Source organism: Falco biarmicus, chromosome 1 (assembly GCF_023638135.1).
Source record: "Falco biarmicus isolate bFalBia1 chromosome 1, bFalBia1.pri, whole genome shotgun sequence".
NCBI classification, from domain to species: domain Eukaryota; kingdom Metazoa; phylum Chordata; class Aves; order Falconiformes; family Falconidae; genus Falco; species Falco biarmicus.
In genome coordinates, this window is record NC_079288.1 from 36,927,769 (window position 1) to 36,954,019 (window position 26,251).

General features: G+C 39.0%; 1 protein-coding gene across 9 annotated transcripts in view; it reads right to left on the reverse strand.

Annotated features, from left to right (window-relative positions):
* CIT (citron rho-interacting serine/threonine kinase) overlaps nucleotides 1-26,251 on the reverse strand; it is a 73,748-nt gene that overhangs the window by 7,924 nt on the left and 39,573 nt on the right. For 6 of the 9 annotated variants that reach the window (XM_056328063.1, XM_056328054.1, XM_056328088.1 and 3 more), the window contains exons 22-41: nucleotides 25,020-25,194; nucleotides 23,426-23,623; nucleotides 21,178-21,231; nucleotides 13,343-13,540; nucleotides 12,678-12,871; nucleotides 12,031-12,166; nucleotides 11,501-11,605; nucleotides 10,004-10,144; nucleotides 9,718-9,825; nucleotides 8,841-9,003; nucleotides 8,434-8,598; nucleotides 7,053-7,190; nucleotides 6,606-6,786; nucleotides 6,306-6,397; nucleotides 5,888-5,992; nucleotides 4,839-5,008; nucleotides 3,761-3,841; nucleotides 3,387-3,522; nucleotides 1,968-2,107; nucleotides 1,016-1,108 (exon numbers count right to left, since the gene is read on the reverse strand). In XM_056328063.1, coding sequence (XP_056184038.1) covers nucleotides 1,016-1,108; nucleotides 1,968-2,107; nucleotides 3,387-3,522; nucleotides 3,761-3,841; nucleotides 4,839-5,008; nucleotides 5,888-5,992; nucleotides 6,306-6,397; nucleotides 6,606-6,786; nucleotides 7,053-7,190; nucleotides 8,434-8,598; nucleotides 8,841-9,003; nucleotides 9,718-9,825; nucleotides 10,004-10,144; nucleotides 11,501-11,605; nucleotides 12,031-12,166; nucleotides 12,678-12,871; nucleotides 13,343-13,540; nucleotides 21,178-21,231; nucleotides 23,426-23,623; nucleotides 25,020-25,194 — 2,773 coding nt within the window. The remainder of the gene's footprint in view (nucleotides 1-1,015; nucleotides 1,109-1,967; nucleotides 2,108-3,386; nucleotides 3,523-3,760; nucleotides 3,842-4,838; nucleotides 5,009-5,887; nucleotides 5,993-6,305; nucleotides 6,398-6,605; nucleotides 6,787-7,052; nucleotides 7,191-8,433; nucleotides 8,599-8,840; nucleotides 9,004-9,717; nucleotides 9,826-10,003; nucleotides 10,145-11,500; nucleotides 11,606-12,030; nucleotides 12,167-12,677; nucleotides 12,872-13,342; nucleotides 13,541-21,177; nucleotides 21,232-23,425; nucleotides 23,624-25,019; nucleotides 25,195-26,251) is intronic. The other 3 variants (XM_056328118.1, XM_056328099.1, XM_056328109.1) reach the window with 2 other exon arrangements.

A 26,251-nucleotide genomic window follows, 5' to 3' on the forward strand; every position in this document is an offset into this window, starting at 1 on the left:
CGGCGGGGATGAAAGCCACAGTCAAGCTGTAAATTGGACTGGTGCCTTCAAAGTTAACTGCAGAGGCTCACAGGGGTTGGTAGTTTGACCTGAACATCCCGGAATTTGTGAATTGGAGAGGACTTGAGTTTCTGGGTACCAGTCCATTTTAAGGCAGGCAGCATTTAAACTCTTTGTTCTGAGGAGAGATCCCTTTTTATTTGGGGATTTTCCTGGATGTGTATGAGCATATAAAATCTATTGATGACAATTCATGCGACTGGTCTTCGAGGGAATGGCGGGTTAGATGCTGAGAGTATTTTCTGCCTGCAGCTGGCGGGCTGCAGAAGAGCTGCAGCAGCTCCGCTTCTCCCACCCACGCCTGACAGAGCGGAGCAGAACGGGTACCAGCACCGTCCGGCACCGGCGCTGCAGGCAGGCAGGGTCACACCCGGAGGAGGTGTACACACTGCCGCGTCAGACCCATATCTCAGTGCCTTGTGCGCTGGGCAGGAGAAAGTACACTTGTATTAGGGTACGAATGGGAAACAGCTGCCTATCCGGTGGTGGAATAGTACCGAATACCCTTGGACTTTGCTGGTACAGTAAACAAATTCAGATACCCATCGCTTCCTTAATTGCAAAGAAGGGAGTAGTCATTTGTTACAGATTTCTCCAAAGACGACAGAAGTGAGGGAACACTGCTGGATAATTAAGAAGAAAGCCTTTTTGGGGTAAATAAGCGAGAGTATTATCGGTAAATAATTTTGGGCTAAATAACTAACACAGCTGAGTCCAGTAAAAAATCAAAAATAATCCCAGTTCTGTTCCGCATCCCTCCAAATATGCCGACTCTTATTAAAGAAAATTGCTTCCTACTCTGATTTTAGTCAGTGCACGTTGCACTTTGTTGTCATTTTAGCTGGCAAACAAATGTTCTTACGCATGCAAAAAGGTTTAAGATGTTTGCTCCAAAGCAAAGTCTTAGTGCAGTATGGGAATTACTTCAGCTACCAGAGGGCATTACGAAGCTTACCTTTCTGATGCAGAACTTGCTCAAGCTCTCATTGTATCGCAAAACTATCACTTTATTGGGCATGGCCGCACAGATACAAAGACCATTCTCAACCTGCAAAGATTACAACCAAGCTCAGGATGGTGTAACACAGAGTAAATTTGGGTGCTGAGTGTGAAACGGATCGGAGGACCTCTTGCCACAAAAAGAACTTTGCCAAGATAAGCAAGTACATTTTTAATAGGGTAGTTACTGTGAATTAGTGAAATAATGAAAAGTCTCTTCAAATTCATGTTCTTCTTTGAGAATGTGAACTGCTTCTGTGATTTCTTTTGTACTTGAAAGTAGTTAATAAAAAATTAGGTTTTCCACAGAAAAACGTTTCGTTAAAAGGGATAATTTCAAATAGATTAGGTCTAAGTTTTAACCCCTGAAACTGTTATCTTAAAAATCACTTTGAAATGAAGGTTTTTCAGTTTATCATCAAAGTAGTCCATAGAAGTAATCATTGATGAGAATTTTTGCTGTGCCTAGATGTTCCATACTAAAAACTGGGAATTGATGTAAATATCAAGAGTTAAGAGTGACGCAAACAGCTAAGTCCATTTGCTAGCCTGGAAACAGTTACACAACAGTCAGGAACAAGTGGATGGAATTCACTAATTATAAATCTCAAAATTGAAGTCAGCTGTGAGGAGGTAGTTAAACTACGCTCTGCTGTATTTCTTATAATGTAGCAGTTTAGGCTATAGCATCGTGTCTGAATTTATTCATATTAGTGGTAGATTCTCCATACTCTCTCCAGTTCAGCCCCTCTTCAGCCCCTATACTCTTCTTAGTTGAAGAAAAAGATTTAAAACTAGAATATAGGCCTTGGAATTGTTACCAGCGAAAAAAAGATGCTGATCTGATTCGTGTCAAACTCAGCACAATCTAAAGGGTGGTCCGAGGGCACGAGGGAGCCGTATCCTACCTTGCCAGCAGCAAAAAGGTGACATCCTTTGACAGCCTCAAAGACATTTGGTGAGATATCAGGTTGGGCTGGGAGGTGAGACTGGGCTAGGGATTGCTTCACTTTCTTCACATCAACAAGACACAGAGCCCTTTCTTCTCCTGGAAACAAAACCAGTTACATTTTATACCAAGGGAAAACTCCCTATTCTCTACAAAAGTCTGCTCTGTTACCTAAGCAGCAGCTTATCCTTATAGGCTGTTACTGTGGTAACAGTCACAAGGTACCGTGTAGAATCATTCCATATTATTGCTATTAAAAGTGAACCAGAAAACTTACAAAAACCCAACCAGACAATGGGCAGTAAACCCACTGGGAGAACAACCATTCCCTCAGTGGATTATTAGAGTTGCTAAGGTCTAGTAGATCACAACAGCAGTGGCCTTATTAGGACACTATTCATTCAAAATTAGCCAGGAAGTTTTATTTTACCTTGAGAACTTCTTAAAGTAAAAGGTGCTTTAGCTGCTCTGTGCCAACAGAGCCAGCAATGGATTTCCAAGAAGTGCCCTAATAAACCGCATTATAGGCCAAGCCCAATTCCTCTCAGAAGCCTAGCGACAGAGTAACGCGGCCTTCTCCTAATTTTATGTGAGATTTTCTTTTTTCCAGTTGCTTTTTTATCTACTACCCTGAAACAAATAAAGCATGGACAGCTTAAATCTTTACAAGGGGTGAAATGCAGAACAAACAGAACAAGAGAAAGAATTTGTTTTTCGTTCCCTACAAATGTCATATAGGCATTTGATAATTTGGGCTTTCAGATGAAGATAACGCCCTAACATTCAGCATGCCTACATCAGTGTAGGAAGGGTTATCTCTGGAAAACCACAGATGGAGAGATTAAAGCTGGTGTTCTTTTCATAAGGGAATCTTAAACAAACCATGAAATAAGTCCTAATTTTATGTCAATTAGTGTTTAGAGCAAGAGAGGTTGAGTTGTTAGCCCTAGGCCTCAAGAATCCCATCACCATCCTCAAATGGTTAACTACATTAAAAGGGAAGGTTATGCCGTGATTAGGAAGAGAGATGCCCACTGAGCAGCTCAACGCTTGTTAAATTGAACTTAAAATGATGACTAACCCCTAAGCTGGAAATCTTTTGTCTCTGGTTCCTTCCTCCTTCAGCTTTGGAAGCAGAAATCACTTGCTTGTGAAGGTTTAGCGGCACCTTCATTCACATATTCATTTACAAGAAAACCTCAGATAACACTGTGTTAACCACAGTAAGTGATTCTTAACAATGTAATGGGGGGAGGGGGGGGAAATAATTTAAAAAGCCTGTAATGAATCTAAAGGAGAGCCCAGTCCCTTGGCAGGCAGCACTCCTAGCATTACAGCGCAATTACTGCAGGACAAATGGGAGCATCCAGCCCCCTACCTGCTATCATCAGTAGCTTCTCCAGATCCTTGATGAGGTGAATTTGGAAGACGGCACCCATTCCTGGGATGTGCGTTAGGGAATTCTTCAGTACATTCAGGGCATAGAGACCTTCTTCTGCGCCCACGAGTACTACCTGCAGCGACAACAGGGTGGGGGGGGAAAGCAGTGCCACATGAGGAGAACAAAGAATGCTCCAAGAGCAAACGGGCAATACTGCTTACAGTATTGCATATCGTAGTACGTATTAGGATACAGTGAAGAGGACAAACCAACCAACGAAGAGGTATAAAATTACACACACTGCCATTAAAATACCACTTCCACGAATGAAATACCCAATACTCAAAGGCCCAACTGAACATCATTATTACCTGGTCACTGAAGGGCATTGTGCAATTTATATCCAAACGGTCTTCACCCTCTAGCTTCAGCAGGGAGTTTCCAAGCAATTTCTGCAAATGACAAAAAGATATTTTTTGTTGTTGTTGAGTTATCTTTCTCTCTTTCTCTATTAGTATTTTAACAATGCAATGTCATCATTTCAGACAGGCAAAAAGCTTGGCACAGATTTCTTTTTCTCAGAAAGCTAAAAGTTGCTGGAATACCTCCCACAAAAGAATTGGTAAACTTCTACCAGAAACGCAGTTAGGCAAACTGATCAGAATTAACTAAAATCAGACAAAACCTCCTGTCCTCCCTATCTTTTCCATTTCCCCCAGTCTCCTGCAACAGAGCAGTGAAATTTTCCTAGGGGAAGGATTAAAAAAAAAAAAAAAATTCCAGATGTTGGTGGGAGCATGTATTTTTCTCAGACACAAAAGGAAGACTAGCATGAGAAAAGAGATGATTTCCTGCTAGTCAGATATTCCCTACCTCCAGGGCTAACATTCTAATACACAATGCCATAGAATCACATCTCCCTTTGTCAGAAAAGGGTTATCAGTGCAACAATGATGAAAAAGGCTATCCAAAACAAAAACAAATTCATTTAACCTCTTATTCTTATCAGGAATAAAACTTAAAACTAAGAAACACACAGTCACTTCCCTCCCAAAGAAACAAACCCCCCCTGACTCTGTAAGAATGGGAGAGGAGAGAGCGTTTTGCTTGTTCTTTCTTTCTTTATTCTAAGGTTCGTTCATGCCACGTGGTACGTTACGAGACTGGATTTAAGCCACGTCCTAACTGCTTTTTCTTCCTTTTCTGTTTGCTGGAATTAGAGACAGAGTCTTGAGATCCTCTTACTACACTCCCTGAGACTAAAGATGGGCGTTGTAATATAAAGCATCAGTCTCACAGTGAACCAGCTCCTGGTACTTGTACATCATAAGGCAGAAGTGATAACTTACCTTCAGTTAAACCTCAGTATGCCAAATACTGAAAAAATATTTTTCAAAACTCTGCTCCCTCCCAGAATATTTTATTATTAAATGAAACTTTTATACTCACAGCATCAGCCTCAGCTTTTTCTCTGGAAACTCTCCCACCTGCCACTATTGATTCCAGTGCTGTGACCCAGCGCTGTTTGTCAGGGAAGCTGGGTGCTAACAGGTAGAGTGTTCTACCAGGCCAGCAAGTGGTGTGTGGATGAGACTCCAATTTTAGGATATATGGCACATCTGAGATGTTATATAGATAGAATAAGACTTAGATTAGTTTTTGGAATATTGTCAGTAGACTTAAAATCAACACCTTTCAGCCTCATTGGAGAGAAGTTGTATTTATCATGACGTGTTACCATGGCAATTTATACATAGGCTTCTCCTTTACAGGTCCTGCCCAGGCTAGCTACTTAAAGCTAAATATTATCTGGATGCATGCAATCCGTACGTACAAATGCTGTCTTTACTAAATAAAAATAATCTCTTGTCTTTTATTCAAAAGAGAAAGAAATTCCATTGTGAAAAAAGTACAAAACCAGCCACCTGGCTAAAGTTTTCCCTGTACTGTTCAAGAAAAATCTGTAAAAATTGGTTATGGAAACCTTTGTTTTTAACAATCCATATCCTTTAATGTTAAAGTCAAGACATACATAATCTTTTCATCGGTTCTATTCAATACATACAAATCAAAACATCAACATTTTTTCATAATAGGAGACTGTATAGAGCCCACAGCGTTTCTAAGTTAATGACCTTTTGGTTTGATCACAATGGTGGCATGAATTATGACACTTCACACTTTAGATAGAGAGCATTGAGAGAAGAAATTTAAATAAACCGAGTGCTTTTAAGTATATCACAAAACTCTTAAAATCTACTTCCATTTGGCTTGAAGATTATACTATTCGCAGTTCAACTACCACGACAGAAGCAACAGCGTATGTGTAGCTAAATCTGGATGACTGACCTGTTCACCTAACTTCAGTAGAGGTAACTTCAGAATTACATAGATACAGAATGAAAGTTAAAGGAGAAAATTCTGTTCAGCCAAACAGAATGCCCACTGATGGCAAGGAAGATGAAATCCATTTGACCTCATCTACATAAGGTTCTCACCTGTCTTTGCTGTATTGGTAAGTTCAGTAGCTCCTACAGCTCCGTGAACAGTTACATCGCCATCAGGAAGGCAGAGCTCAAATTCCTCTAGAGGCCTCTGTCCGGCTGCAGCGAGAACGGGGCGACAGAGTAAGAAAGAATGAACAAGTAAGTAGCAAGAAAATAATTGTGATAGCAAAATGAAGTGGATACACTCTGAATGTTTCACAGCTGGATTATTATGACATAACAGCTAATAAAACTGTTGAGAATCTAGAAAAGCAACGGTGCTGCCCTATTACACAAGACTTGGCGAAATTAGGTATGGCCACAGCAAACAGTAACAATCTCTAAGCCTCTCAACTCACTAAACAATATCTGAAGCTTAAAAAAACCCAAACCCACAACCAAAAAGTTCTTTCTAGAAATGCTGAGTTACCTTCTCTTGCTTCTGCGTCATAAATGAGCACTTTCGTTCCTTCCAGGACAATATACTTCCTGTCCCAGCCCTGTTGCCCACGTTTGTTATTCCTGAAGAAAATAAGCACAAAACCATGTTGGATTTTCTGCTTGGATTCTGACCAAACCAAGCACGCAACTCCTGGAAAGACAAATTTCAGTGGTACTGTGCAATCGTAATGGGCATGCACCGATTATCACATTGTAAGAGCCAGGACAATATAAGGAACTGTTCCAAATACTTCAGCTCCTGATATGGCACCGACATTGATGTTTATACCTTGGCACTTTCATCCATCCTTCAAGACGCAGACTGCTGCTCGGCTCCTTCAGCTGCAGACCGGGAGAATTCATTTTATCCCGGCAGAACGCTTCAGAGAAGTGTATGGCATATTCTGCTGGCAGTCCACAAGTAGCTGGCAAGCAAGCTGAGCATTTTGGGTGACACATCACCTGGCATTCTGACAAAAGGACAGAGAAAAACTTCTGCTAAATGACAAAAAAAATCATGACACAGCTGCCTCCACTTCTAACGCACAAATCCCAGCTTTTCCAAGAATCTCTAAGCCATCAGATGTTTTCTAATGCAGAATGTTTGCACCAACTAGTTTCAAAGTCTTCATACTCAGTCTTTTCTTCAGCTTTCACTGAAAATCTGTTCTAGACGGCTGATGCTTTTTCATTCTACCGTCCAGTTACACTGTTTATGCACACGCTCTGCTCTTACCGAGACATTTAGACGCTTGCCGCCCAAAGTGCACAGTATCCAGGCACACTGCACATTTTGTTGCTCTCATATTTAGCCCCACGTTAAAACGATGTGGGATATTATGATGCATTCTTTCTTTCAGGCGTCGGCTGTACTCTGGAAGGGACAAAATTTATTATCAGGACGAAAACTGTGATAGGGATGAAAATTATAGTAGCTTTGGGCATTTTAAGGCCAAGGTAATAAAAAGTGACAACGTATCTCTATCAAAGCCCTGCTGCACATAGGCACTACGTTCCTTTGCAATCTGCAAATCTTAAGCTGTATCACCACCTCGGTAATTACCTTATACAGATGCACAGAATGTGCCGCTTGAGAACAGACTGTAGAACTGAATTGGCTAATGTTTGGTTTAGCAAGATTATGTCAATCAAACCATCGAAATTTCAAGGCCGCACTCAGCTCCAATTCGTACAACGTGCTAATAGCTCGATTTTGCCTATAGCCAGCAAACCCTTCAACACCTATGCTGTTGTAACCAATACACAGCAGGCCTGCTTCATACAGCCTTCACGCTAGCCGTCAGTGCCAGCATCTCTCAAAGCACACCTAAAATCCCTGTTAGCAGATCTATACTGAGCAAAGCTTATCCTTCAAGGCATGGTCTTTTGCTGATGAACACTGTTCTCTTCCCTGCCCGTGACGTGCCCCGGAGGACATCTTCCCATGCCAGTGTTACCCATCCTTGCAGCACCCTGCGCCTCCCCAGCTGTCTGTGATGGCGGGACCAGTTTGTGGGTTCTGGAATTTTCCAGCTAAAGGCTGGAGGTTTTAGTTCAGAGCCTCGGGGTTCAACACTCACTCTGGAATACTGGTTAGCTAAGAATAAATCAGCAGAGCCCTCAATCCTTTGATTTTTTTTTTCCTGATGATCCTCTCCCCTCCATTCTCAAGGATATAGAAGGGTATCCTCTTTTTCTAGCTAATAAGATATTAATGTTATCTTTGACCTGGTATCTTCCTTTTATGCCTAACTGAAGTCTTTTAGTCTTGACAGAAACTTCCTGCTCAGCAGAACAAATCTGCAGTTTGGACAAGTAAAAATTTTAACTGCTAAGGAAACAGCCATAAATCCTTTTGGTCAATGCAGAGAGTAGTACAGAAAACATACTCCTTTGAAAAAGACATGCTTTTAAAACAATTCATGCTAGTAACTGTTTTCAGAAATAAGTTATATAATCCAAATAGAGAATTGTAAACCAAAAACAAAAGCAAAACTTAGCATGCAATATTTCTATCATGAAAAAACTCTTGTTTTGATATTAAAAAAAAAAAAAAAAAAAGAGATAGCGTTGAAATAGTAAAAAAATAGTCACAGAAAAGTTCACTAAGAACCTACCCTCTGGTGTGGAGGATTCCTTCCTGCGACTGGAGGGAGGAGCTAGCAAACTGATTGGAGTAGGCTGATGCTCTGGTGAGCGGACTATGGCAGACATGATGATCTGCTGCCTGGCTGTGGCTGGAGTAGATGGATGAGGGTGGTCTGATATTTTCCGATGAGCAGCTATAGATGAGATAAATGCCACTCATTAACATAACCAACACGGAACACTAGTTCATAGCAGTGGTTCTGTGTAACCATTCAGTGGTTACAACCCGCAGAAAAGTGTAGCCTTATTGCATCTTCATAGCAGTAGGTAAGAATTAAACAACATGCTACTGCTATAGCGGCACACACTTAAAAGCACGTTTTCAGACCAAAACCGTGCGTCTCCTTCCAGTTTCACCTTTTCTGTTAACCCCTACCTTCTTCACGAGCAGATCTGAGTTCAATGCGTGTTTTCTGTAGAGCCTCCTCCAGCTCAGCAGAGCGAGCCTTCTCCTTCTCCAGTGCCACTTTCAGCTCATTGTATTGCAGGGGAACCTGTGTGGGTAAAGAAGGGTCCTCTTTCCGCCGACTAAACAGGCCCTAGCAACAGAAACACACAGACAACTCCTAACTCCTAGTAAGAGATGGCTTAAACTAGGCAAAGTGAAACTAGCTAGTGGCAGTCCGGCCAGAGGGCCTAATGGCAATTCTGATATGCGTAAGGATGGATTTTTAGTTCATACTGGCACTGGAGAGAAAATGTTGAGATATGGATTAATTTAAAGGAGGGACGTACGTTACCTGTTAGTACTCACACCTTGAGTTTCCGAAAGCATCTAAACAGAGGATCTCAAAATATGTGGTTAAAATTAAATCACTTGATTCAAAATGACAGAACGGCTTATGACAAAGATGTGACACAAGTCACATCGCCTGACTAATCAATCCTATGCTGTAACTACAAGACAACCACTCTAGATACACAATATGTTCCTACACACATAGATCCTATATTTACCATTAAAAAACAAAAAAAAAAAAAAGCACGGTTAACATTCTGTATTCCTACAGCCTCACTGACGTGTAGCTACTGTGTTGTAACTTAAGTGTTGTAGGAATTACAAAATACTGGAAAAGCCACAAAGAACACATCCTGCCTGGTAAAGTCGTTATTCAGCAAATCAGAATGTTCTTAAATGAGGACACAGTTGTGTTACATGCAGAAAGATAAAACAGGGTATTATGAATACACAGCACATAACCAATCACAAAACCGTCATTTAACTGCATGCCTCTCAAACCTTTTTCACCCACCTTTTTCTTTTTCGCTGGTTGGTCCATCTTTGCCTGCAGGAAATCAATGAGTTTGGTTTGCTGAGAAATAGTGCCCTCCATTTTCACTTTTTCATGGGAATAGAGAACCTGTGAACCACACACACACGTAGGAAATTGCATCTCAGTAGAAGAAACAGGTAACTCACAGCGGAATAGAGCTAAAAAATAGTATAAGGGAAGCATCACATGGGAACAGTAGGTCACATCCTAAAACCTCAGAGGGAGTGGGGAGCACAGAGGCCTGCTGCCGTTTCCTCAGCCTCACCTGAATGTTTTCCAGCTGATATTCCAGGTCACTTCTTTCAGTCTTCAGAAGATCAGCTCGATCTAGAGCTTCTTGCAGACCTTGAGTTAGGCGGAAGATGTGATTCTTTTGCAGATCCATTTGCTGCTGCAGCTTTGCCTGCTGTTAACAGGAAAACAAAGGCCAGTGTCTTGGCTTTGTTGTTTGCTTGTTTTTAAATAAAAGCTATTAAATGTTACCTCTCCTTGTAAAGTAAGCACATTGTGGAACTTAAAAGTAAACAGATGGTTCTTTAAAAGCTGGAAAATTACAAGATTCTAGAAGTTTCCTTTCTTTCAGAATGCATTATGACTAAACAAGCATTTCTGTGTAGTGTATTTTTACTAATCTGCAGCAACACCTTTTCTTTCAACCACATGTTCAAGTTACTTGCTTTTTTAAGCGTTTAAAATCTTGTAATTGTTAATAAGACTGTACTACACAAAGAATTTCTCGATGCTACTTTCTCAAGCTCTACACAATCACCAGAAGCCATCTCAGTACTTTGCAATAAAAGAAAAAAAAATATCTTTCCTATAAATCAGGATAAACTCCTCCTCCTATCATCACACAAGATAAGGAAAAGGATGTCCAATTGTTTACATCTTTGTCTCCAGCTAACAACAGAAAAGGGCACATGACAAACTACTCCCAATTCTTTCAGGTTTTGTACTTTCTTCATGAGAAAGTCCCCGAGTATGAAAACCATTAATGCTCATATGTTACAAAGCAAGAGCCAGAAAACTTGCACTGCGATGCATAAGCAAGTTCTCACCTCTGGGATAACTTGGCAGTACCCCAGAAGGCTCTGACTGCCCTCTCAGATTGCCTGTAACCACCTTTCCCCTGAAATCCTCCTCTGCCACCCCTTCCGCCACTAACCAGGTCTGGCTGCCTGCACTCAAAATCTTGCTGGTATGGCGCAGGTGTGTAACCTCGGATCAGACTTCTGTGAACCGAGCTAAATTACCACAAAAGAGCTGTGAGACGCCTCACCTGTGGCCTCTGCCCACGCACCCTCAGCACCTTGGCTCCAGAGCAGGTTTTAAGCTACGGTCCTTGCATTTGGTCTGGTCAGGGCTATGTTGTAAGAGCGCTGTGCCTGGGTACCGACCTTGCCTTGTAGACCTGAGCTGGAATGTGCCTCCATCACTACAGGCTTCTGCAACAATGGCTGAGCCCCATTCCCCAAACCTGCTCTGCCCTTGTTGTTCAGGCACTGTGCCCACTGGCTGCAAGGTCCCTAAACTTGTCTGACTTGCTGTCACCCTTGGCTCCCAGCTCACCTTCCCTTGAGCAATTAACTTCTACCGCTCCCCAACGTGGCTACACACTTTGCAGTTTTAAGTAAAAACAACCCCCCCAACTTCATTATATAGAAGAAGGATGGATGTGTAACACTGCTATTCACACAACTTCCATCCCTCACCAAGATGTGGACCCTGCTTCTGAAGTTATAACATCAATTTCCAAGGTTACCTCCTCCAGAAGTCTCTGCTTGAGCTCCCTTTCTGTCTCAAGCTTCTGTTGTAAACTGCGTGCGTTCATCTCCAACATAGCATGCTTCTTCTCCAGGTCATTGAGCTGGGCGGGTGGGATAGATGGTCAGAGTAACATTGAACACTAATAAATACAGCGTTCCACAATCTTAAAATCCAACTTCACCAAGCACACACTAAAGAAAAACGATACAATTATCCTTTACTTACTACAAGGGGGAAAACCAGCCAAACAACATTTTGGCGTACCGTTGCTCAAATGCAGACACCAAGTTACTGAAGGACTTCACTGTATGCTCCAGGCATCACAGGCTGCTTTCTGCTATAGTCCTTTTTCAAAAGGAAATCTGAGGTCTTTGGCTTGAAGATGGAATTCTATTCTATGACCTCCAGTCTTTCTAATTTGCTCTAACATCTTGAAAAAGCTGCTGAAAACTGCATTTCTACAAGTAATCTCTCTAGAAAAGTATCTCACCTAATTATGAAAGTCTAGGTTTGAAAGTTACTTACCTTATCAGAAAGGCTCTCAGCTTTGAGTTTTTGTTCCTTCAGTGCTTGCTGGAGGGCTAGAATCTCTGCCTTGTGTTCTTTGACAGCTAGTTCTACCACCTGGCGAGATTCAGTAATACGCTGATCTGCTCTCACTCTGTATTAAAATGGAAAATAATGTTACCTAACTCCTTTCTGGGCTTGACCTCTTCCTAGCATGCAGTGGCATCAATAACTTTTTCAGGGGGTTGCCTCAAATTCAAGATGTTACTTTATAAAGCCAGACTGTTTGCTGCAATGCTTTTATATTATATAACCCTGTTCCTGCCCCTGCTAGAACTACAGCCTGAAAATTTCAAGATCCCATAGGAACAGTTAGGAGCTAAGACTGTTTTTCCCTATATTAAAGTAGAAGATAATAAATCAAGACATTTTATAAATTACAATGATAAATACCACACCCCACAAATCGCTCGCTTGCAAAGAAACAAAAGAAACAATATCACTGGTGAATGACTATTAACTAATAAACCATTTTTAGAACTACCTCCCAAGATTTTATATTTAGTTCCAACTCCCATATCCTATTCTAAATGTATTTTTTGTACTAGCTTCTATAGAGCATTTTCACAAAAGTTAATAAAAGGGGGAGGAGGGGAGAGAGAGACCTGCTCTGTTTCTCAGTATCCAGCATCCTCTGCAACTCTCTAACTCGACATTCAAACTGGGATTTCTCATCCCCTAGAACACTTCTCCATGCTTCCCACTGACGCTCTTTCTCCAAGAGTTCATCATTCAGGGCCTCCAAGTCCATTACTTGCTCTTCCAGCATCGTACATGTTGTCTTCAAGGCCTCCATAGTCTAAAAATAAATCCTCCTATCAATTCTCACATCCCACATCAAGCGTGCACTTTAAGCTTCAGCCTTACCATTTAAATTACAGTACATGCAAATTGGCAGCAAACATAAGCTGGTAAATCACAACCCATTTATTTCGAGGCTTCCATACATTCACTTGTGATTGCCGTTAATGTCAGTTCTGTATCATTATAAAAATTTTGAAATTTCCAGGGTCACAACAGTAAAACGAATAATTCTAAATTACAGTATCTTCAGAGCACAAAATTTCTAAATAAAACTGCATAAAAATACAATGGGAAATACCAAACATTTCCATTCACTCAACTGCTCTGGGAAGGAAGCCTTAAATGCCATTGGCCCTGGAAGTATATTAATTCCTTACCAGTTTCCAGATCAAAAAGAATTTTTTGCCTTACAGGTAATTAACTAGCTATCCCGAAGAGATTTTGATCCAGACTTTGTAAGTCTTACTTGTTTCTGACTGGTAAGCTGCATCTCTCTCTCAGTGATTTCTCGACGGAGATGGTCAACTTCACTTCGCAACTGGACGACCTCATCGTTGGCCCCTGAGGCCTCATCAAGTTGCTTGGACAGGAAGAAATTCTGATTGTTCAGTTCTGCATTGTCTTCACTGAGCTGGTTCAGCTGCTCTTCCAAATCTGTAATCACCTAGAAAGAAAAACAAATTAAATAATGCCAGTAAGTAAAGTTTTTCAAAAAAGTGTTTTTCTCTCACAGAACCATTTATTGCCAAGCAAGGAGACAACCTGGCTTTTAAAGTTTTTCTAATTTAATCAAAAGCAATATCGTAATGGTAGGTTTTATGCACAGGAGTGTACTTGATCAGGAAGAGAGTTTTGTTTCTTACAGAAAATAGCTTGATTTCTTTTTCTAACTTGGTTTAGAGTACAAATATGCTGCAATACACTTTATTATTTTAGAGAGAATGCCACACCTGAAGCACTGGATTGGGAATGAGGAGTTCTGGTTGTATCCTCAGATCTGCTGCTGACCTAGCGTACCTTTGCCAAAGCACTTTGCCTTTTTTTGCCTCAATTTCCCATTAAGTGAAATGAGGCTAATACCTCTCCGAGAGGCTTTCAGAGTGTGATATTTAAGAAAACTGAACAAGAGCATTATGGATGACAGCACGGGATATATGAAGAAAGAAAAAAGTGTGACAACACAACAGACTATCAGAAAAGCAGTGAAAAGCAAAAACTCAAAGACAATGACCTTGCCTTTAATGAAGTAGAAGAGTCCATTTGTTTAATCGGACTGGCATTACACCATACGCTTTAAACCACATTCCCCTTCAATTTAAAGGAAAACATGAACAACGGTGGGCCATTTTCACAGTCCCATTTGATTTTTATGAATGAAAGGCCATGAACACTGGATGGATGAATACCTGTACCTCCTCCTGACCCAAAAACATCATCACAACAGAAGAGAAAGAAACCTCAGTATAATCCTGAAATCAGCTTAATAAAAAATAATTTCAGAAACTGGTAAACTCTATACAATTCTTATTCAACTCTTACAAATATGTTCTAGAAGAATTTATGTCTAGATGTCAAAGATACTTCATTAAATGGGAAAAATTAAATCCCAGAGCACGGCTGGCCACACATTCAAGTTTAAATGTTCCAATTTCCTACACAAGCCAAAGACTTAAATATCTAAAGCAGTAGAGCACACAGCTCTTCTCAGCTATCTGGAAAGATGACAACCATTTCTTTTGGAAGAATCTGTAACGGGTATTTTGGCAGCCTTTTACCATGCCTCTCCTAGATCTAAATTAACAGTATTTGATTTTTAAACTGTAAGCAGAAAAAGTCCAACTGACATTACTCCCTGCTGGGTGAAGGGGAGTTCCTGCTACCCATATGGTTCAGAGTCAAACCAAAATTATTCATACTTTAAGCCACAACATTTTTAACAAAAATTCAACTGTGTGGTTGCTTGTTGAGCATTCTTATTGCCCTATTCAAAATAGACATTTTATTCTGTATTGTATGCATCAAGTTTTCAAAGAACGCAGACTGCGTCATAAGGAAGTGTTAGTGTCTATATTGCTGTAGGGGTAAGAACTTCGGAATGTATTTATACAAACAAAAAGGAACAAAAGAGCATTTGTTTTTACAGTGTTTTACCTACCATTCTTACAATTAGCAGCTGAGATTTCTACTGCCAGATAGGATAATCTCTCTTTTTCTCCCACTTGTTTTTATATTTAAGTTTAACCACGACACCTATCTAGGCAGTTTGAAGATATATTTTATACACCCATGGCTTCTTCCACATATATTTTATATATTAATACAAGTACTTGTAATAAAAATTATTAAACTGCTTTTGAAATACAAGAAAGCAGAGATGGGGTAAACACAAAATGGATAAGGTGACATGCAGAGTTATTGTGCCAAACGACTAAATTTTTTTTAAAACCTGGGTGTATTTCAAGTTGGGTTTATCCCTTAAGGGCTGGAAGACAAGCTTTCATTTGCTTTTATTCTAGGTTCTGAGATTTTGACTTCTTTCCCCAACATAACTAAAATGAAACCAGATCATTTTATATTTCACTGTTACATTTTACCTAGTAGGATATTTCTGGAAAACATAAGTAACAAAGCAGATAAGAAAGAAGGGTTCCAGAAGAAGTAATGTAATCGCCTTTCTTGCATGTTTTCCTAACAGTATATTTACTGACAATTACAAAATGACTTGGCTTAAATTCCAAATATATTATAACCTATGTAACGTAATCTATATAGATTGATAGATTTTATTAAAAGAAAAAGATTATTCTTCTCAGTACCATTTTCCTTTTTTCCATGGAGAAAGGGGCAATTTGTTAACAAATCCAATATTTAAAAGCTCTCTGCAGCTATGTGTAAACCAACAGGGTTACAGAGTTTGTAACTTAAAAAACCTAAATAGTAATGGGTAATACTGACACAGGAAAATGGGACACGGTTTGATAGAAATGCCTGTCCTGGGAACAAAGAAGAAACAAAACACAGATCAAAAAATCACATTTGATAGGAAATGATGTCTTAGAGCTACATACATACTTACATACAACCTACGCCAGAATCCCGTACCTGAAAAAAGTCAATAGCTTTAGGTATTCTTCTGTTCAGTTAAGGAAATCCCCAGGCAAAAATGATCCAAATAAACCAACCAACCCACCCTGAGCTATTCTGGAGTTAAAGCTGGAGTATTATTAGAGGAAAGTCTGTAAGAAAACACTATTTTATCTTTTAGAAACTTGTAATATAATTACAAAAATCTTCGAATTTAAAGTTTATAAAGCAACCAAACACTTGAAAGCTTGGAAAACCAACTCTAGACAATCCAGGCAGCCACTCTGTCTGTGCCACTGTATCATCACTCACAGAGCAACTGAAATTTTCTCTTCAATTATGCATATCTTCACCACAACTAATCCATAAAATAAAGATATGATCTAACTACACCATCCTAATCTTGGCAGATTGTTCACTACACGCCACATCTAAGCGCACAACTTATCTTCATACTGATACAGAAGACTGTATCTCATTTTTAAATATTACAGAGCAACCCAAGCAATAGCTGTTCAGCAAAAGTGACCATATTCAGCACAATTCCCTCCCCATTGTATAGTTTCAGAAAAGCAAAGTGTTTCTTGTGAGATTGCACAGATTCACAGCCACTATACCTGCTCCTACAAACCTCTCCAGGCAGAGATCACAAATTAAATATCACAGCAACAAGCGGTTCAGGGCCATAATGATTAGTTTTACATATGAGAGACAACCTACAAAATTTAATCCACATGCTCCACATATCAAAACCACAGGCAAAATAATGAGGGAAAGGAGAAAAGGAAGCAGTTTTAGTTTTACTGCTGACTGCAGCTGGCAAACTTCTCCATAACCTTATTCCTTCCTGAAGATGTCTTGGTTCTCAGATGCCACCACCAGACATGCAGAAAGAAAAAAGCAAGGTAAGCTGTTTCAGGATGCTATCAGCAGCGTGTTATTTGGAGTTTAATGCAATTTTACACAGAATCTTAATTCAGAACTTCCGGACTAATGCACAGTTTTCCTCTATCCATTTCTACTCCTCCTCACTCTCACTAATCTTTACTAGAAAGCTACCTGCCAGAAGTAAGTATCTCTCATAAAATAATCTCACAATAAGATTATTGTGAGGAGGAAGCAAAAGCAGGCATCCGACTCACTTTGTCTTAACCTACTCACATGCGGATCCGAGAGCCAAAGCTTTTCTTTGCATTGTAACGGAGCAGCACACCATGCCTTTTACTGAACACAGCTGCAGATAGATGCCAGTCTTGTATCTCTACCTGTTTGATCAGCATGTAACAATGAACTCACTCTCTTTCCCTTTCCATAGTCAGACATCATCTGTGACTCGACACATACCTTACACAGAGTCTCCAAAAGTTCATCATGGCTTAGCTTGAGGGACGCTGCTCTTGTTAGTAGCTGCAGAGTAGTAGGACATTGCAGTCTGCATTCCTCTTCTTCCCAACCAACCCATTATTAAAACATACAGCCTCCTGTTCTCTGACCTGGTTCCCAGAAGATGAGCTGCCTCTACCAACCACAAGCCTCACCCTCAAATGGCGACAACGTCGTCATCCACGGTGAAGGCCCCATTAGCCTCTTTTACAGCAACACCTCATATCCTAGAAGCCTCTGACTTCTTATTAGGCTACAAAAACTACAAAGCTCCATTTTTGCCTATAACTGGCAACCGCCATCACATTTGCTGTGAAATGAGAATCAGGGATAACCCCTCCCATCCACCCAACAGCCAATCTTTTTTTTTTTGTGTGTGTACAAATTTAACAAACCCATATAAAAAATTTTGCCTGGGTATTAGCCTTGTTACAGTGAGCAAACCCCTTTACTCCGAAACATAATTTGGCAAAGTATATAACATCCTAGACATAATTTTGGAAGTTTTCAAGAACACACATTACTCTTGTTTGTCAACTCACTGAGCCAATGGGAAATCAGGACCTTAGACCAAAGCCAGCAAGAATTTATGCATGACTAAAATATACATGTTCCTAACACACTGGCAGATTTAATGCCTCAATATCCAATCTCATAGACAAGTGCAGAATAAAGCCCATTAATGTTTACGACGGGAACACAAGATGATGACAAAACCTCAAAGAGGGAAGATAAACCTTATTTTATTGGAGAAATCTTGAATAAATGGAAATGCAATATCCAATTAGTACTAAGAAATGCCATTCTCCTTGCTAGAGTAAAAGCAACAGCCTGTACCTGAAGAAGACTAAAAGATTCAGATGGTGGTATCCTGGAATAGCAGTAGTACTTTACTGAGTGTAAATACTTTATAGGATTCTTTTCTTCTAAATATTTATAGGCTTTACTAAATGTTTTCTTTTTGAAACAATTCCACTGCTATTTAGATGACTTGGTTGTATTTTTAACTTCAAATGATGATCCAACAGGCCATAATTAAGAAGCAGTTGGAACCAACTGACAAATACGTAAACTTTCCTATATAAAAAAATGCCTTTTATTTCTAGATCTTTTTCTGATTGTCTGTAAATCACTTATAACACTCAAATGGATCATATTTTTTACAGAATAATTTTTTAAATGTAGGAAACTAGTCCTTATCCCTCAACAGATTTTTTGGATGAGCTATCATTGTGAGAAGATGATGATAAAATACTGCTCTTCATATGTGCCCACATGCATCTGTGTGTGGGTACAGCAGGTACCACAATTTACAATTTTTATTGTAATTATGCATCCTATTATTTCTTGCACAACTGAGACACAGAGAAAGCAAATGCTAGTGTTTTCTTTTTGACCCCAAAAAGCGAGATGTCAAAATATGAAACAATGCAGAGCTATCAGAGCAACTGAATATAAATTCACAAGCAAGGTAGAAATTACAACCAACAACATAGCAACAGTCTCTGTGTATGCACCCCAAAACACAGCAAAATTAAAATGAACAAATAGGAGAGCCTAAAAAATGTCTCCTTGCTCAAAGACTCCAGCAAAAGGAAGAACAAGAGTGCAATGAGTGTACAAGTGAAGCAGACACACATTTGAGGTGTAAACCTTCTCTACAGTGGGAAGCTGTGACCTTTGTGAAGCTAGAGAAACAGAAGAAATACCAAAGAAAGTAGATTAAGGTTGTTTTTTATTTATCCTTTGAATACTACAAAAGTACTGAAGTATTTGAATCTTTCAATTTTTTCCCTTGTCTAATCTTATATTCATAATTCTTATGCTGTTTTGGGCTTCTCAGTAAGACTAAATAAAAAATTAACTCCATGCCACGAAGTTTTCCAGACTAGTTCAAGGAGTTTGTTTCAGCTTACAAAGGATATATTTTGAAAACTTGCTATAAGAATAAACCCACTCATTATCATGCTGCATAAGTAGCAGCATATTATAATTGTTCCCTTGAAGTGTTATCTTATTTTAAAAGGAGTATAAATTCTAATCACCTTCAAGTTGAATCACATGGTCACCAAAAGGCAAAGCCTGCATCATACCGGTCAGGTCACAATGAGAAAAATAAGGTTGAAACATCTGGTGAAGGCACCATAATAAACATTCCCTGATCCCTCACTGTCAATAAGAGTTTGCCCTATATTTTCTCTTAGTGTTCCTCTGTAGACAGAATAGACAGCTAGAACTACTCGTAACACAAAACAAGAAAGTTGCTATCCATGGTCAATTAAATTAATTATACATGCATTCTCCTGAGCTGGAAAAAGAATGTATGATGAGCATGTATTATTCATTTAGGAACTATTCAATTAATTTCTTATTGATGAGGATGTTTGATCCCACTTATCCCACTGAAGGTCTTTACAATGCATTGTTGTGTGCAATTAGAAATCCTTTTATGCAGAACCTTTGAAGCTCTCAACATTCCTGAGACGTTATGGGTCACTCCTCACTGCTGGAGACTGCTCACCTCACAGAGCCAAAATGTTACTAGATAGTAAGTCACAACCTCTGAAAGGCAGCTTACCATGCCGTGAAAAGAAACTAAAGATTTTCCACAACTGGTCTCTGCCTGCATGGAGATCACATAAGCATTTTCATAGAAAACTGTCATTATGTATGAAGGACAAGATAGAACAAAATAAGATAGCTATGGATGTAAGATACATGATAGCACATATGGAGCTACAGGATCAATCTAAACAAAGAAGGGCATAAAACGTAAAGGTTCTTGTGCAGCATTTCTTTTAGACAGAGGTTAACACGCTTTGGTAAGCTCTACTTCCTCATTTCTTCATATCAGTATATTCTATGAACAGAATAGAAGAATTCCCTTGCTTAGCGCTAAAGAGCAACCGAGGAAAATAGATTAACTCTCATCCTGCCAAGATATTTTCAAAAGATGAAAACTTGTACATTAGATACGTAGTCCTACAGCATAAAAAATTAAGTTTGAGGAAATCACTGGAAGAAGGGAAACAATCAAGATAAACCCAGCAATTAAGCCCTACTTACAGAGTGGGCTAAAGAGAAAAAAGCCTAGAGAGATCGGCAATCAATGCTGATCCAGAGGACTGTGGTCCTTATTCAACGCTTTTGTAACTCATGTTGTTGAAAGACAGATGCTTTCCTCAATCATCACAAACAAGTTTGAAATTAGTGTTGATCTGCAAGAATCTGTTGATAGACAAACCCTTAGACATCTGTCCTGGATTGATGAAATGGATCTGAAAACATGTCAAAAGATATCAAAGCAATGGAAGGTGCCAATCAAGATCCTAGAGTCCTCTCTGCTTTTTGAGCAGATGACTACATGTCAATGTATTATTTGGAACCATAATATTTCTTGCCTCTTCAGTGTTAAAGTCCTCCTTAAAATCCAGAGTAGCATGTAGGCTCTTCCACTCTGGCCTAGATCTACAATGCAGCTCAGGACTTGGACAGGTAGATCTCCTCTTCTTGTGAGCAGAAAAGATCTTCACCTACAATTATTTTTTGCAGCTGCTACACCATTCTTATTAGCTGCACTGCAATGAGATATTTTAATTTACTTTCTTCTCCAAAAAGAAGAATAGTATCAATTTCACAATCAGACTAAAACCTCAAAATTGAGGTTTACCTGAAACCTAAAAGAAATCAAATCCAATCCGTCTAACTCCTACTAACACCTTGAAGCCAGAAGTCCACATTAGGAACTAATGTCATCAAGGATTAAACAAGCAAATTGTTTGTTTTCTTAGAATTAATTTCAAAATAATTCAATGATCTGTATTTAATACTCACTGTGCAGCTATTACGAAGGGCTTCAAATTTACGCTGGATTTCATCTCTATGTGCCTAAAGGAGGTAAGAAGTTAATCATCAATTTTTCATACATTAGAATTCGAATCCAACAGCTGTTGCTAAACAAACTGCAGAACAATCTACCAGCAAGCAAAGTTCGGAAGGCAGATGCTGCAGGCTATGAAAGCACTCTGTAGTGGCAAAGAACTGATTAGCAAATGTCACGTTCCTACTTAATCGAAATACACTTATGCTCCCAATTCTAAACCACTTTAGAAAAATGTACAAACTCAAGAACTGAATTCCATAACAGTTTCCATCACCAGAAAACACATCAACTCTATGTTAAGTTTGTACATTCTTGATAAATTTAAATTTGAGTTGCTTTTACTTCCATATCCAGATTGGTATTTCGCATAAAATAAATACTGCATACAATTTAATGCTTGCAAAGAAAAACTATAATGAAGTATTATGCAAGCTATCCCAAACAGCTCTGCCAATCTACTTGAATCCTACCATGAAGTACCATTTAATCCTGAGCCTCTCTAAGCAGCAGCAATGAAACATAATAATCAATTCTTTGGAAGACAGCATCCAAAGTATGGAAAAGTGCAAACGCGTATTTTAAAGAATGCAGTATTGCATGCACCATTTTACCTCCTAATTTACAAGCAAAGCATGACAAAGCAAGAGTTCTTGTTTCAGCCTCATGGCCTCTCTCAAAATTCAAACTGATTTAACACGTGTCTAATGCCATATGCTATCTGAAAACGTAACAAATGAAAGGTTGGCGCACTAGCACATCCAGCCACCTTTCTTGATTCAGAATATTTTCCTTAGAGCCAAGAGACTAAACAGGAAAAAAAACTGTTCAGCAGAAGTCAAATATGAGAGCTAAAAAGCTATATTACCACAACAGGCAATGTGAAAAATAAAAAAAACAATATGAAAAAAAACCCAAAAACCATAACAGAAACACTCCCAAGCCCACCGAACTGGACTATCTTACAACAGCTGGCCCAAAACCACTCCCATTTTGCCAAATTAACTGAAGCGATAACTGAGTGAACACAGGTCATAAATATGCATCCGTTTCACTGGCAGTGTATGGTAAAGATATTGTGCACGTCACCATCCCATTGGCAGTGATATTAGTTGCTACGCAAAGCTTTCGGCTGGGAAGGGACCATGTCAGTCTTGAGCAAAAAAGAAACCGATGCCGTGTTCTTATTCAGTTATTCTTAAGCCTTGATGTTGCTGCTGTACTTTCTCAGTGTGCACCCACTTTAGAACAACTCCCGAGTGAACCGTTCTCCCATTCATCTACCCAAAGCATCAACATAATACAAGCATCTATCTCAGCTGGGCCCACCATCCTTTCCGAAAAATAGCAATGGCAGAAATATTCACAACTGTTCTTTGATCAAATGTCACTGGAGCAAGAGAATGAACATTTTCAACACTTCAAAATAACTGGATCTGAAGGTCATTAAAGACTGCTGCTCAGTGGGGGTTACCTGGCAGCAGGTCATATACATATACTCTCCCCCCGCAGCCCTGGGAATCTTTTATGAAGGAAATATTTCTCAGAATTAAGCAGTTTGAAAGCACCTTTTTGTACTCAAGAGACAGCAACCAGCAGCATGTATTTCAGAATTCATTTACTGGGAGTGGGGGGAAGGTAATTAAATTTTTCTTTTCCTTTATATCATTCACACACCTCACCAGAGACTGAGAGACAAGTGAAAATTTTTAATTAAATAAGCACTGGAATAAAGCTATGTGGAAGAGACGCTGGAATGAACAGTATTTTCCTAGGAATTTGGTGGGTTTTTTCCTGAATAAGTATCCTCAAAGCAAAGTAACTGATAGAAAAAAAAAAAAAAATCATCAAAACATGTATGATCATCAACTGTATTCAAACTCATGAGACATTAATTAAATAAATCAATCACAGAGCAAAACTCCTAACAATTTCATATGCAACTTTCACCTCATCACAAAAGCAATAATGCCCTTACAATCAATCAGTTTTAGCAGCACTGAACCACGAGCAGGAAGCATTTGTATGGTTAAAGATAATAAGACAGACAAAATTCAACATTGTAGCCATTCCTGCCTGTATCAGCCCAAGGCAAAATTCATATCCTGTTCTGAAAATTAAAAATTAAATAGTATAAATTCATTTTAACCTCTTTATGAAACATGCAGCTATATAGCTCATAGTACAAATTTTAGGGCTCACCGTGAGAGCTTGAATCTCTTCCTCTGCCTCAGCTGTTGTTTCCTCTAATTCAGTTTTGGCTTCGCGGAGCTGATTTTCCAGGGCTGTCCGTGCAGCCTGCAGCCCGGTAATTTGAGATTCCCGCTCCTGGAGCGTCAGCTGCAATTCTGTCAACTGCCTTTTGAGTTCCAGCTTTTGTTCTTCATGCTCTAGACTAACCTGAAGAAAGGAAAAGCACCACCTGAATATGAGTTACTAACAAAGAATATATAGGCAACGTAATCTCATTTCAGACCTCACTTTAAGATGCCATTGCCATGTCTATCCCAAAAATCACGTCTTGACAGATTGCTTAAGTCACTGAGAATTCAAGGACACAGCTTTGCCTACTACCTAAAAACTACTGGTTTGCTTTGATAAAGGTTAAAAGCAACCTGGCAATTGTGAAACAAGGGCACAAGAACAGTTCCAGCTGTGAGTCAAATAGCACACCCCAAACGTTGATATAAAAAGCATGAAAGTTGAAGTAGTTTGTGATGAACTTTCGTCACTGAAATTGAGAATCTTTAGGCATAAACATCAATACTAATCTTTAAGTATATGTAAACATTACACACATTTCGCAACTGACTTGCGATTTTCCCTTCAGAATCTTTTTAAAGAAACCAGCCAGATCATCTGGCTCTGGGTTTATTTGAATGGCTTCTGTTGAAGGTTTTCTTGAGGCATACTCAGGGATAAACATGTCATTTCCAGAAATGGATAAGAAATGAACAAGCAGCAGAACAGATCTCAGTGCTCAAAATCAATTCCAAACCTTAGCACCTTCTTCAGGCTGTCTGCTATCCCAAGTGAATCTGTCTGTTGTGCTGTAGATGCGCGACAAGCCTGCCAGAAATCTTACACTGGTCCCAACCAACTTCCGGTCAAACAAGGACATGTGTTGGTCGTCCAACCCTCTTAGCTAAAGGCAAGATTTCAGTCTTAGCTGAAAATTAGTGGAGTGAGACTGGAGAAGGTAAAAGAAGATTTGAAGTGGATCCAAACTAGTTCACACAAAACTAAAAATGAAGCACAGCTCACAAACCTTTAAAAATGCATATTTTCATATTACTGTTAGGTTTCCTTTCCAGAAAACTTCTGAAAAATGTGCATGAAGCAACAGGTCTCCTGCTTTCTTACAGCAATTCGTTTGTGTCCTTTGCTTTCTATTCTGTAGACTGTAAGGCTATGGTTAAGCTGGCCATTGTACATAGCTAAGCTTTTATTCTCTATCCCATAACCACTCTAGCTGGACAATATTATAAGGATATTGTACAAAAACCCAAATAATCTGAGAAAGCAAGATGATCTAAAAGCTCACATTCGGTTAGGTCTAAGAATGACAAATCCTTAATACTTACTTTCATCTCCTTCTAATAGGCAATTTTAAACTTTTTGGGTTTTATTCCTAAGGAAAAAAGTACTACTAGACCAAACTAAATTAATACACCTTATAATTCCATTTTTTATAACACACAGCACTAAAACAACTTGGTTCTCCCTCTCGCTATAATACTCAAAATAAGCTACATCCCAGTAAGTTTGTTTGGAGGGATTAAACCCAAGTTTTCACCTCTCGCAGCCTAGTCTCTAACTCCAGCAGGCGGTTCTTGTCGGTGTGATCTTGGTGACTCATCTTTTCCAATTGTTCTTCTAATTTTCGATTCTGGGCCTCTAACTTTCCAGCTTGTGTTTCCAAGTAGAACTTCTGTTGCCTGAGCTCTGAAATCATCTCCTCTTGGGCTTTCCTGATAGGAGAAAAGCACAACTGACAAATCCAAAATGTCCTTAACACACATCTTCCTTATTCACCCCAGTGAAAAGGCATGCAAGTTTCCTGTTAAGTAGAATAGTTAAGTTCATAGCTCAAATTCTACACCCAGAAAAAAAAGTCAGCTCTTTATTTCTGTCTGCAAAAGATCCATGTACTAGTGTAATCATCAACAAATGCCCAGAACACTAAAACTCCATGTTTGCAAGTTGTACAGAAAAATTAACCTTGAACACAGTAATCTATAACAATATTTAAGCTGCAGTTCATTCTTCTCATTTCACCAGTTCCTTGATACATGTTTTTCTATACAGTAAAAATAAATGCTAAGAATAGTTGCCTTCACACAATGTATTTCAATGAGAAAAGAGAAACCCTATGATTTAGCGTTTGAGGGGGTAGTGTGTTGTGGGTTGTTTTGTTGGGTTTGGTTTTTTAAATTGTAATGGACTTAGAACTTGACCTACATTGAAGTGAAGCTTTGTTGTCTCTGATCAAAGTCCTAATCTACAAAGTGAACAAAAATAATAACTTGTGCTCATAAGAATTTTGAGAGCTGGCAACAATTAATTATTACCATAATAATTTGAAATGAATAGCTTTATTAAAAAAAAAAAAAAGAAAATAAGAAGAAAAAGAAAAAAATGGTCTTTTTACATTATTTACAATTCCTGGAAACATTTTATCATGCATTGGAAACTTCTGCCTTATAGTGTGCTTTCTACTTAGAAGTCTCACAAAGCTCTACATATAATAATGAATTAATATTTTAAGAAGTTCTCTGTGAGATAAGCTGTTATTAATCCTATCCCAAAGAAATTATGTGGGTTGCTCAAGATGAAATAGGAAGACTTAACAAAACTAAAAATAGAACTTAAGTCTTCTGAGTCACATTTCTCTACATTGCACCCTTTTCACCTTTCCTTTTCTTTTTTTTTTTTTTTTTTTTAAAAAAAAACCTCTACAGATTATTGCCAGCCAGAACTGTCAAATGGTTTTATTTCACTTCCTACTGTTTACTGGGCTATCTTCTC